Raw genomic sequence first — 14627 nt, 5'->3', positions numbered from 1 at the left:
CAGCGCATATACCGGTAATCTTCACTCCGCGTTCACTCAGCGCATATACCGTAATCTTCACTCCACGTTCACACAGCGCATATACCGGTAATCTTCACTCCGCGTTCACACAGCGCATATACCGGTAATCTTCACTCCGCGTTCACACAGCGCATATACCGGTAATCTTCACTCCGCGTTCACACAGCGCATATACCGGTAATCTTCACTCCGCGTTCACTCAGCGCATATACCGTAATCTTCACTCCGCGTTCACACAGCGCATATACCGGTAATCTTCACTCCGTGTTCACACAGCGCATATACCGGTAATCTTCACTCCGCGTTCACACAGCGCATATACCGGTAATCTTCATGCCGCGTTCACACAGCGCATATACCGGTAATCTTCACTCCGCGTTCACACAACGCATATACCGTAATCTTCACTCCGTGTTCACACAGCGCATATACCGGTAATCTTCACTCCGCGTTCACACAGCGCATATACCGGTAATCTTCACTCCGCGTTCACTCAGCGCATATACCGTAATCTTCACTCCGCGTTCACACAGCGCATATACCGGTAATCTTCACTCCGCGTTCACACAGCGCATATACCGGTAATCTTCACTCCGCGTTCACTCAGCGCATATACCGGTAATCTTCACTCCGCGTTCACACAGCGCATATACCGGTAATCTTCACTCCGCGTTCACACAGCGCATATACCGGTAATCTTCACGCCGCGTTCACACAACGCATATACCGTAATCTTCACTCCGCGTTCACTCAGCGCATATACCGGTAATCTTCACTCCGCGTTCACACAGCGCATATACCGGTAATCTTCACTCCGCGTTCACACAGCGCATATACCGTAATCTTCACGCCGCGTTCACACAGCGCATATACCGCAATCTTCACTCCGCGTTCACACAGCGCATATACCGTAATCTTCACTCCGCGTTCACACAGCGCATATACCGGTAATCTTCACTCCGCGTTCACACAGCGTATATACCGTAATCTTCACTCCGCGTTCACACAGCGCATATACCGTAATCTTCACTCCGCGTTCACACAGCGTATATACCGGTAATCTTCACTCCGCGTTCACACAGCGCATATACCGGTAATCTTCACTCCGCGTTCACACAGCGCATATACCGTAATCTTCACTCCGTGTTCACACAGCGCATATACCGTAATCTTCACTCCGCGTTCACACAGCGCATATACCGGTAATCTTCACTCCGCGTTCACACAGCGCATATACCGGTAATCTTCACTCCGCGTTCACACAGCGCATATACCGGTAATCTTCACTCCGCGTTCACACAGCGCATATACCGGTAATCTTCACTCCGCGTTCACACAGCGTATATACCGTAATCTTCACTCCGCGTTCACACAGCGCATATACCGGTAATCTTCACTCCGCGTTCACACAGCGTATATACCGTAATCTTCACTCCGTGTTCACACAGCGCATATACCGGTAATCTTCACTCCGTGTTCACACAGCGCATATACCGGTAATCTTCACTCCGCGTTCACACAGCGTATATACCGTAATCTTCACTCCGCGTTCACACAGCGCATATACCGGTAATCTTCACTCCGCGTTCACACAGCGCATATACCGGTAATCTTCACTCCGCGTTCACACAGCGCATATACCGTAATCTTCACTCCGCGTTCACACAGCGCATATACCGGTAATCTTCACTCCGCGTTCACACAGCGCATGTACCGGTAATCTTCACTCCGCGTTCACACAGCGCATATACCGGTAATCTTCACTCCGCGTTCACACAGCGCATGTACCGGTAATCTTCACTCCGCGTTCACACAGCGCATATACCGTAATCTTCACTCCGCGTTCACACAGCGCATATACCGGTAATCTTCACTCCGCGTTCACACAGCGCATATACCGTAATCTTCACTCCGCGTTCACACAGCGCATATACCGGTAATCTTCACTCCACGTTCACACAGCGCATATACCGGTAATCTTCACTCCGCGTTCACACAGCGCATATACCGGTAATCTTCACTCCGCGTTCACACAGCGCATATACCGTAATCTTCACTCCGCGTTCACACAGCGCATATACCGTAATCTTCACTCCGCGTTCACACAGCGCATATACCGTAATCTTCACTCCGCGTTCACTCAGCGCATATACCGGTAATCTTCACTCCGCGTTCACACAGCGCATATACCGTAATCTTCACTCCGCGTTCACTCAGCGCATATACCGTAATCTTCACTCCGCGTTCACTCAGCGCATATACCGGTAATCTTCACTCCGCGTTCACACAGCGCATATACCGCAATCTTCACTCCGCGTTCACACAGCGCATATACCGGTAATCTTCACTCCGCGTTCACACAGCGCATATACCGTAATCTTCACTCCGCGTTCACACAGCGCGTATACCGGTAATCTTCACTCCGCGTTCACACAGCGCATATACCGGTAATCTTCACTCCGCGTTCACACAGCGCATATACCGTAATCTTCACTCTGCGTTCACACAGCGCATATACCGGCAATCTTCACTCCGCGTTCACACAGCGCATATACCGGCAATCTTCACTCCGCGTTCACACAGCGCATATACCGGTAATCTTCACTCCGCGTTCACACAGCGCATGTACCGGTAATCTTCACTCCGCGTTCACACAGCGCATATACCGGTAATCTTCACTCCGCGTTCACACAGCGCATGTACCGGTAATCTTCACTCCGCGTTCACACAGCGCATGTACCGGTAATCTTCACTCCGCGTTCACACAGCGCATATACCGGTAATCTTCACTCCGCGTTCACACAGCGCATATACCGGTAATCTTCACTCCGCGTTCACACAGCGCATATACCGGTAATCTTCACTCCGCGTTCACACAGCGCATATACCGGTAATCTTCACTCTGCGTTCACACAGCGCATATACCGGTAATCTTCACTCCGCGTTCACACAGCGCATGTACCGGTAATCTTCACTCCGCGTTCACACAGCGCATATACCGGTAATCTTCACTCCGCGTTCACACAGCGCATGTACCGGTAATCTTCACTCCGCGTTCACACAGCGTATATACCGTAATCTTCACTCCGCGTTCACACAGCGCATATACCGGTAATCTTCACTCCGCGTTCACACAGCGCATTTACCGTAATCTTCACTCCGTGTTCACACAGCGCATATACCGTAATCTTCACTCCGCGTTCACACAGCGCATATACCGGTAATCTTCACTCCGCGTTCACACAGCGCATATACCGGTAATCTTCACTCCGCGTTCACACAGCGCATATACCGGTAATCTTCACTCCGCGTTCACACAGCGCATATACCGTAATCTTCACTCCGTGTTCACACAGCGCATATACCGGTAATCTTCACTCCGCGTTCACACAGCGTATATACCGTAATCTTCACTCCGCGTTCACACAGCGCATATACCGGTAATCTTCACTCCGCGTTCACACAGCGCATGTACCGGTAATCTTCACTCCGCGTTCACACAGCGCATATACCGGTAATCTTCACTCCGCGTTCACACAGCGCATGTACCGGTAATCTTCACTCCGCGTTCACACAGCGTATATACCGTAATCTTCACTCCGCGTTCACACAGCGCATATACCGGTAATCTTCACTCCGCGTTCACACAGCGCATATACCGTAATCTTCACTCCGCGTTCACACAGCGCATATACCGGTAATCTTCACTCCACGTTCACACAGCGCATATACCGGTAATCTTCACTCCGCGTTCACACAGCGCATATACCGGTAATCTTCACTCCGCGTTCACACAGCGCATATACCGTAATCTTCACTCCGCGTTCACACAGCGCATATACCGTAATCTTCACTCCGCGTTCACACAGCGCATATACCGTAATCTTCACTCCGCGTTCACTCAGCGCATATACCGGTAATCTTCACTCCGCGTTCACACAGCGCATATACCGTAATCTTCACTCCGCGTTCACTCAGCGCATATACCGTAATCTTCACTCCGCGTTCACTCAGCGCATATACCGGTAATCTTCACTCCGCGTTCACACAGCGCATATACCGCAATCTTCACTCCGCGTTCACACAGCGCATATACCGGTAATCTTCACTCCGCGTTCACACAGCGCATATACCGTAATCTTCACTCCGCGTTCACTCAGCGCATATACCGTAATCTTCACTCCGCGTTCACTCAGCGCATATACCGCAATCTTCACTCCGCGTTCACACAGCGCATATACCGGTAATCTTCACTCCGCGTTCACACAGCGCATATACCGTAATCTTCACTCCGCGTTCACTCAGCGCATATACCGTAATCTTCACTCCGTGTTCACACAGCGTATATACCGTAATCTTCACTCCGCGTTCACACAGCGCATATACCGGTAATCTTCACTCCGCGTTCACACAGCGCATATACCGTAATCTTCACTCCGCGTTCACACAGCGCATATACCGTAATCTTCACTCCGCGTTCACACAGCGTATATACCGTAATCTTCACTCCGCGTTCACACAGCGCATATACCGGTAATCTTCACTCCGCGTTCACACAGCGCATATACCGGTAAATTCTGCTAAAGAACACTAACTCAAGGAGCGTTTGCCTGTGGTTTGAAAATACAACGAGGTGTTGAAAAACAACTAGCCGAACTAATATAAGTTTCAAGCATTATTAAAGACAAGTAAACACTCAGTCATTAAGAGAAAATTAGCAATCGCAAGGAATAGACACAACTGAACAAAGATACGATTGAAATAAAGTGTTTTAAGATTTTCAGGTGTTCAGGTGCAGAAACTGTAATCTAATGTGAAATAACACTGCACTTTATAAATACAATATACATTACAATTACAAAAAACATTTTTTTTGTTAAATACCGATTCGGCTTTAAAGCATCCCGATGTCTGGCGCACCTAAACAATGGCAGACAAAATAGTAGATCCAAATACAAACACAAAGTAGACAATTCGCTTTTATTTTTGTCAGTAGATCATTGTTTGGAGGGCAACACTGGGCAGGTTTTTAAATAAAATACAGTAATTAAAGCCCCACTGGAGTGCCTTGGAACGCACAACTTTATATGATGGGTTGATGCAATTTCCACTGAAACAGGAACCTAAGGCGGGACATGTTGAATGGCTCCTCCCCCTTTTTCAAACCGCCAATAGCGTTTAGTTTACCCCACAGACTGACAGCTCATGGAAGCGAACCCGAGCGCTGATTATCGCTACTTTCTCATTGGTTTAATTGAAATCCTATCATTGCAATTCACAAAAAAATTAAATAAAATACATTAATATTTGTCTTTTCATCCAATTTATTGAAGAAATAATCCACTGATTAACCAGTTATATAAAATGTACACGTATAAGTGCAAATAATTCACAAAAGTATTAGTGAACAAGACCCAGTGTCCATAATAATTATCTCTTTACCGCGATATTGTTGAGCATTTAAAAGTAAACACTCAGTAATTAAAAAATAAAAAATTGGAGATGTGTGTTCGGTTGCTCAAACGCTCGAGTTTGTTGAGCATTTAAAAGTGCAAGTGAATATATGTGACAAAAGCAGTCTCGAGTCGCACGGGTGTATCTGTGGCAATACCCAACTATGGTTAAAAATGATTGATTTTTCTTTTATGCCAAAAATCATAAGGATATTAAGTAAAGATCATGTTCCATGAAGATATTTTGTAAAGTTCCTACCGTAAATATAAAAAACATTTAGTTTTGTGAGTGAATGCAGCACAAGTCGATCATAAATGCACAACTTTAAAGGAGATTTCTCAATGTTTTGATTTTTTTGCACCCTCAGATTCCTTTGCTTTGTATCTCGGCCAAATATTGTCCTATCCTAACACACCATACACCAATGGAAAGGTTATTTATTCAGCTTTCAGATGATACATACATCTCAATTTAAAAAAATTGACCCATGTGACGGGTTTTGTGGTCCAGGGTCACATATTTGTAACGGATTCATACTGGACGGGGCATAACTGCTCTTGATCCTGTGCACTTGTGCTCCAGTGCCTTTGTTTTAAGCCTGAACACATTTTGAGAGCAACAGATAGCGAGGTCTGTGTAGGAGGGGCCGGTGGAACGGAAAGACAAAGGCAGATTCCAGTTACACTCAGATAATGCTGCAGGTTTCAGCCGGGGGGCGGAGCCAGTGATGTCATCGGCCCCGCTCCTGAAAGGGCCTCTTTGTTGGCAGGGATCAGTTCTTGCTTTTCCTCTGGACCGTCTCTCAAGACGACATACGCCATGAAAAAGACAACACTATCGTCAAAGTGCTTCGTTTAACTCCTACACGCTTGTGGTGGTTGTGGGAAGTATCCGTGTGGATGGCTAGTTTCCTAGTTTCCAGAGAAAACCAGAAGAACGGGAAGAGCGGGGGAAAAAATGGAGCCTCTTACTTTGGAAACTCGCTAGAAGAACGGAGCGAAGTGGGTTTAAGATGAAGAAAAGCCGCGTTTGACTTCATCTTCGCGTTGTATGTGACTTGAGCTACTAACACACAACTTTTTCATGTTTTTGGCTACTTTCTTTTGAACTTTCCTTTGGATAAAAGAGAAACTAACTGGATTATATCTTTCGATTTGGACGTGTTTGGGAAGCAAATGAAAATGTTGGAAATTTGTCTTAAATTGGTGGGCTGTAAATCCAAGAAAGGTCTTTCTTCGTCCTCCAGCTGTTACTTTGAAGGTAAGCGACTGTGTTTGTGTGTGTGTGTGTGTGTGTGTGTGTGTGTGTGAGAAGCTCAATTACAGAGTGGCTGAGACCGAACTCGGGCTTCGGATCAACACACGGATGGGTCTGTGTCGATGGACTCGTGAAAATCCCAGGCCTCGGTTCTCCTGTGTGTTTGGAAAGTGGAGGAGGGGGAAGAGCGAGAGCAAAGCCAGACATACTGGCTCGAGGAAAAGAAAGAGAGGAAAAAACGAGGGAGGAGAAAACACTGGGAAATCTGATTCCTGTCTGGATTGAGCTGTGCAGTTTGGTGTGTGTGTGTGTGTGTGTGTGTGTGTGTGTGTGTGGAGAGAGTTTGGATGCATCTTTGAGCTCATTTACTGAATGATCTTATTGAGTGTGTGTGTTCGATTTCAACTCTCAGGCAACATCTTTTTAACCATAGTTGTAATTCAGGAATGCTTTGAAATACTGACCTAATGTTGGTCTCTATTTATAGAAAACACTCAAGAAGAGTGTAGAAGTATAGAAGTTTACTGTAGAGCAAATGTACTGAACTAAACATTTATTTAATAGTCAAGTCACCTTTATATAGTGTTTCAGAGCAGCTTTACAGAGATAACAGGAGAATAATGCAACAGTGTTTCTAGAAGAGAATAGCGTCTCAGTCCAGCTTAAGTCAGTTCAGTGATGCTTCATTTCTGTTGTGAAAAAGTTATTAATTTAGTTAATTTATATATATAGCGGCTCTGGAGTGAACAGTGATGTCATCGTCCAGCTCAGTTCAGTTCTTATATAATGCTGTTATACAAAATATATATTTCACGAAATAGTTTGGACTCTAGAAAACCAAAGAAATGTCTAAGCAAGTTTTGTTCCAAATTTGAAGTTGATATCACAAAAATATTGAGTTGCTAAAAGGTTTTAAAGTATCGCTCTATGGTGTAACAATGGTTTCACAGGAAGATTTTTGCGTGTTTAAGCTTTCAGATGATATTTGGTGATTTACTAAGATATATGAAAGGGGAAAATGAAAATAAATAGAAGAACCAAGTGTGACTGACAATTATCAGGGCAAAAGTTGAAAATCGTCTGGTTGGATGTAATGTATTGATGTTTTATCTCAGAAATACGCAAGTCTTTCCTGTGTTTGATCACAGTGATGGATCTGAGTGTGACGTGAAGCAAAGAATGAGCAGTTTATGGCGACACAACGGTATAATTCATGTAAACAATGTTAAACAATGTCCGATTCTTGTATAATCATCAATATCTCATGCAGTTTTATGAGCTCATGTTAACTATGCTGAAAGACAAGTTACATTATCTAAGATTTACTCCTTTATCAAAGTTTTCTACTACCAGAACCCAGTGTTGTCGTAATAGTTTGTCCTCATTTGCTGACTCTCGTGTTGTTCTGTGCAACACAGGGAACATCTCTATCCGGCTGTCTAACTCCGGGAATGGCCTGAAGCATGTCAAACCTCTCTAGGATTGTGTGAAATGGAAGATTACAGATGCTAATAATGTTTTTACCGCCTTTATTTGAAACAGAATCTTTTGTAACATTATAAATATCTTTACGGTCACTTTTGATCAATTTAATGTGTCCTTGCTGCTGATTAAAAGTATCAACTTCTTTAAAAATATAAAAAAATGTTCTTGTTTTAAATGATAGTGAATCAAGATTTTCACAGAAATATGAACTGTTTTCAACACTGATAATAATCATAAATGTGTCTTGATCATCAGATCCTCATATTAGAGTGATTTCTGAAGGATCATGTGACACTGAAGACTGGAGTAATGATGCTGAAAACTCAGCTTTGATCACAGGAATAAATTACACTTTACTGTATATTCACATAGAGAACAGCTGATTTACACTGGAGTAATATTACAGTTTTTAAGGTCAAATAAATGCAGCCTTTTTCACTCTTTCAGAAACATTAAAAAAAAATTTGCCTTGTGAAATTAACCTCATGATGATTGAACATTACTGAGTTGTTATTAAAACTTACCAACTCTACTTAAAGCTGCAGTGTGTAAGTTTCAGCGCATCTAGTGGTGAGGTGGTGAACTGCACCCCACAGAAGTTACGGTGGCCGACAGGAAGTGATGTCGTCGTCTGAGACAGCAGAGAGTAGCTAGTTAAGCAATGACGTTTCTTTACAAAGATATATTAAGAAATGATGTTTACTTGATTATTCAGTAAAACGGTGTTATCATAAATATTATTGTTGCTTGTTCATCATTGTGTCAGTGTTTTACTCGCTGACTTTAGCAGCTTCTTATCATGAAGAACAACATAGTGACGAAACGCGTTTGTCCGCTCAGGGCCACCGTAGAAACATGTCGGTGTAAGCGGACCCGCGGTGTGTGTGGAGAGAAACGCCTCATTCTAAGATAATAAAAACATAACAGCTCATTATGTAAGGGTTTATACACCACTGAAGACATGGTTATGTTTATGATATTGCATTTCTGCCAACAGATCCTCCTGAATATTACACCTTTAAGAATTTTTTTGTAAATATTTCTTTTACGTTGGTCAGATTGTTCTGTGACCGTAATGGGAATTACCCTCGCATGTCAACATTCAGTGTGGTGCATTGACCTTTGACCTCTGGTGTGTGTGCAGAAGCTCTTCAGCGGCCCGGCTTCGAGCCTCCGGGTCTTTCTGAAGCGGCTCGCTGGAACTCCAAGGAGAATCTGCTGGCGGGACCCGGAGAGAACGACCCCAACCTGTTCGTGGCGCTGTATGACTTCGTAGCGAGCGGCGACAACACTCTCAGCATCACCAAAGGTGGGACACACACTCACACTCATCACCTGAAGCCTGCAAACACACCGACACCTCCAATTTACATATTACGTGCTAAGTGTACACAACCGGTTACGTTTATTAACTCACAATACATCAAAATATATATAACATGAAAGTTTAATTAAACTCTTTGAAAATTGCACACCCTCTCCCAATTGGGACATTGACAAGTTGTTTGTTACAAGTAAAAAAAAAACATGATAAATGAAAATGAACAAGAACGGAGTTATCTGTTTTTGGAAACAAACTCTTCTGTTATATTAAAGTTCATTGAAAGGATTTATATATATATAGGCCTATATATATTTATATTTGTGTGGCAAAAGCAGATAACTCCACATTGCATGTTTCAGAGTAAAACAAAGCCAAGTATTTGCTATGATACATAATAAAACACTTGGTTAATCTTTGTAACGCTAATCTCCTCAGCTGATATAGACGCCTGTCAAACTTTGTTGTTGTGATTACAGAGAGCTGTTCACTCGCCTCTAAACTGCTGATTCCGTGACAAAGTTTCAGCTTTTAATTTACTTTTACGCCCCGAAGAAGATATCACGGGTTCATCAAGTTCGCTGAAATCCATCCTCGATCACTTTTAGTCAGCTTGACGAAACTCCTCTCAGCTAGCGCGTCTTTTCAAAGTGACAAGCAGCCGTGTCACCTGACCTGAATACTGCGCACTGATTTGCTAAACAGACTTTTCGGGGCTTGTTGTTTCTGCTGTAAAACATGAACTCGTGATGACAGTGGAAAGTACTTTTGTGACAAAGGCTTCAGTCAATCTTGTCAGGCGTCTATTTCAGCGGAGAAAAGCTACGCGAGGATGTGGAGTGTGTCAAAATAAAGGTACCGTACATCGATATTTTATGTGTGGTATCGATGCATCGTATCGTTAGACGTTTGATCGATGCATCGATCCATGTCGATGTATTGTTACACCCCTATTATCTAGCATTAATGGCAAGGAAAGCCCGTTATACTGAGAGCGGCTCCTATGAGGCGTTTCTGGGTGTTTCTCCTCATTTCTGCTTCCAGGTCTTGATTATGGCGTTTCTTTGAGGTTTAGGATCCAGTATTCCTGTAATTCTTCAGTCTTTTTTGAGTTTATAAAGAACTGTCTCGTCTTCTGCCCAAACACACCGCGCCGTCTACGTCATGTGACTGTAAATGCCTAAAAACTGTTTCCATTGCAGTTTTGCGAAATTTTCCCTTCTCGAATGGCCTGAAAAACCTCCTCATGCGAGCGCCAAAGCTTTTTTGCGAAATTGACGTGTTTTTATTGGGCGTATTTGCAATTTCAATTTCAATTTGCGCAATTTGAAGGGTAATGGATAATTGGGTAATAAAAGGGTAATTGAAGGGTAAAACGCGGCTACAGACTCCTTTAATTATTAAAGTTTATAATTATTATTACATTAAAAACAATGTGCCATGTGTCAGCAAGATTCATAACCTAATAATGTTCATAACTAGGGTTTGGAATCACATACTTGAGGTCAGGAATACTTGTTATAAGATTAAAAGGACAAAACTTCAGAGGTCGATACAAATACCAGTGAAATCTCACAGTAAATAAGGTTCATTAGTGAACATTAGTGAACTACTTTAGTTAACATGAACTAAGACCGAACAATACTTCTACAGCATTTATTAATCATAGTTAATATTAATTTCAACATCTACTAATACGTTATTAAAATCAATGTTTTGTATTTGTTAGCATTAGTTAATGCACTGTGAACTAACATGAACAAACAACGAACTAACTAACATTAACAAAGATTAATAAATACTGTAACAAATGTATTGATCACTGTTAGTTAATACATGTATTAATGCTAACTAATGAACCTTATTGTAAAGTGTTACAATTCAAGTTTATAATTATTATTATTAAAACAATGGCATGTATCAGTATAACCTAATAATGTTCATTCCTGATGTTTTGCACAGATCGGAAATTTGCTCCTGGTTTCATTAATTACATAAAAAAACAAAAAGGTTTCTTCTTAGAGTTTGAGCTCTCACACACTTCGGTCACACACTGTTTTGTGTCAACATTATTCATAATTACTAGTGCGTTTGACCAGTACTTCTCCTCCTCCTGTGTTTTTGAGTCGAGAGAAGAGAAGCCGGTGTTCGGTCACATGACTGACTGGAAATACACACATTCTTCCTCTCTTCTCCTCTTCCTTTATCTTATCTGTATTCAGCCCGTGAAAACCGGCGTCACTTCATTAGATAACGAGAGCATGATTCAGTATAAAGATATTTCACTCAGCTTTTATTTAATTTACATCTGTTCATTTAGCAGATGTTTTTATCTAAAACCTTCAAATTAGGAACATCACAAGCAGTTCATCACACAGCCACACTATTCACAGCACACACGAGTGTCGTTTTCATGTGTTGCAGGGTTCGTACAGGGTGCCTAAAGTGCGTGAATTTGACTTTTTTAAATTAAAGTCCTGGAAAAATCGTTGAAAACAGCCATAATTATGAAGAGGTGCTTAAAGTGCTTTACGCATTTAAATACAATACAGTTAAACCAAAAATTATTCAGACACCAGATATCATTTTTGATTTTTTTTTACTAGTATTATTTACTAGGAGAGCAAAATAAAGTAAACTGTGACATATTATACCCTAATATTCTTCATACAGTGACTACCAGTGACATTTATAATCATTCAGGAGCAGAAATGATTCCTCCACTTTGAGCTGATCATGTTCTGCTGAAGTGTGTTTTCTGTAATCGCTAATGCTCTTTTTACACACACACTGAACAACATGAAGCATTGCTTGGTCACTGGTTGAGCTAAACTGGTATTATCTAATTGTGGAGTCAAATTTAACAGCTGACAGATATTCAACATAATTCATGTGTGAGAGTCTAACAGAAGGACGGACAAAACCAGTCAAATATCCACTGATTTATCATATTTATCACCATTTTCTAAACTATAGCGAATAAACTGTGATAATGTGAGAAATGTTGAAGGTGTCTGAATAAATGTTGGTTTGACTGTATATGAAATAGTAAAAAAAAATCCCCAAAAACAAATATAATCTTTTCACGCAGTGTTAACTGATAAACCCCCATCAGGCGCTTCTGGATATGAAGTATGAAGCCAACATTATAATATAAAATATTATTTATTGAACAACAATAGCCATTATAAAGTTTGTATTTAATATATATTCTTAAATATGTGGTAAGTTGTATTTTGGATAGCTTATATCTGTAATTTGAGTAAAAAAAAATAAAACAAAGATATTGTTTGATAAGTGCGATCTCTGATTGTAGTCCTTGGAAATCTAAAAAATAGTGCTTTAAAAGTCCTGGAAATTAATTTCACAGTATCTGTATGAACCTTGTGTAGGATTAAAGCGGTAAATTACACTACGAAAAACTTCAGAAGCGTAAATGAAAAGTCTGGAAGCGCATTAGTAAGTTCAGATCAGCGAAAGAATAGCAAAACATGCAGTGTATTAAAAACAAAGTCCAAAAATTTGCTTGCGTTTTTTTTTTTTTTCAGTTTTACAGATATTTTACTCATTTATATTTGCATTAGTTTCTTAATGTTACGTTCAGTATTATTGGCACAAAGGTAATTCCATATGATCTGTAAGTATTAAAGTTGACTGTGTGTGTATTTAAATGCCTCTAATTGGTCAATGCATTCATGCAAAAAAACATGTAAATGGAAACCTTTGAAGCAACCTTTAATAATCACATCTCTTCACAATTACTTCAACTTACATTGTTTAAAGCTGCTCTCCGTAACTTTTTTAAGTTAAAAATAATCCAAAATAATTATATATAAAAAAACATATTCTGCCAGTGGTCAAAACTATCTGCTTGCCATAGCTAGATTCAAAACGGTTAGCTTGTAATAATGATTTTAATTCCAGTGGTACTGGTGGGTTTCCGCGGGAAATTCGAGCATGTCTTTGCGTCATGACGTCACACCCGTACACATAAAGAAGGAGTTTCGGCTAGCCGGCTATACTGCGCGTGACGAGATGTTTAACGTTAGATGTATAGGCTTTTCTCGCAGCACTTTACATAATTAAACTTATGGCGGATCCAGAAAGATCCAAACAACAATCATCAGTGTCAACTGGAGATTCAGCAGTTATAAAACCCAAAAGACTTCGTACTTCGGATTTAAGGTGGCTAGAGAAAGAGAAAGAAACCGTCTCATGCGAACACAAGGATTTAAACATCGGCGGGGCTTTTGAAAAGTGCGTGAACTCCGTGTTTTGAAGGGGTTCGAAACGGAAGAAGAGACGGCTTTTTTCTGCTGAACAAGTAAGACATTTCAATAGTTCAATCGTGTAACAGTACGTTTTCTTAATTCACACAGTTATGGAGTTTCCTTTGTTGTGCCTTTCTCGTTTTGCTATTATGGAGAATATGAATTCTGAACTACACAGGTAACCATAAAACACATTAAATTTAACATTAGTCACGCAATGCTGATGTTGTTAACATGAACAATTTGAGAACAAAGTAGGCTATAATTTGCACGGTTGCTGTAAATCGCGTTGATTAAATCTAACGAAGCTTATCATGTCGAATGCTTTTTCCCCCTTAGTTGGTCAGAACAAAAATGGATTTTACTTACTTGTTCAGAAGACATTTTCTTATGAAAATTCTTATGTTGGTCAAACTTTCAAAAAGTGAATCTGTGATTCTGTATGCCAGTATCCACAGCGCGGTGACTGACAGCAGCACTCGCCTCAAAGCACTGTGTTCATCCGCGCTGTTTCATGCCGATTTACAACCCACGGAAAGATGATAATTCAGCCAATCACTGCAGTTACAGATTTCGAACAGAGAGATGGCGACAAAGAGGAAAAGATACGGACTGCAGCTTTAAATAATATTTTTTTTAGCTAACTGTGTTTTTATATATACATTTCTGAAATGCATAACTCACAGTCTCCTCTGATAACTCATCACTGTACTATGTAATGTGGCATTTTCTGTAAAGCTGCTTTGAAATGATGTGTAATGTGAAAAGCGCTATACAGATACATGTGAATTGAATTGAATTGAATAGGCTGATGTTGT

At 41.3% G+C, this 14627-nt stretch overlaps 1 protein-coding gene across 1 annotated transcript in view; it reads left to right on the top strand.

Moving 5' to 3' along the window:
• Positions 1–6220: 6220 nt before the first annotated feature.
• Positions 6221–14627, top strand: part of abl1 (c-abl oncogene 1, non-receptor tyrosine kinase) — a 35726-nt gene continuing 27319 nt past the window's right edge. The window contains exons 1-2 of the mRNA XM_056245047.1: positions 6221–6735; positions 9362–9526. Coding sequence (XP_056101022.1) covers positions 6651–6735; positions 9362–9526 — 250 coding nt within the window. The 5' untranslated portion in view covers positions 6221–6650. The remainder of the gene's footprint in view (positions 6736–9361; positions 9527–14627) is intronic.

The sequence above is a fragment of the Rhinichthys klamathensis genome, unplaced genomic scaffold, assembly GCF_029890125.1.
Source record: "Rhinichthys klamathensis goyatoka isolate OS25496 unplaced genomic scaffold, OSU_Roscu_1.1 h1tg001256l_1, whole genome shotgun sequence".
Taxonomy (NCBI): Eukaryota; Metazoa; Chordata; class Actinopteri; order Cypriniformes; family Leuciscidae; genus Rhinichthys; species Rhinichthys klamathensis.
This window is presented reverse-complemented; position numbering and strand designations above follow the sequence as displayed.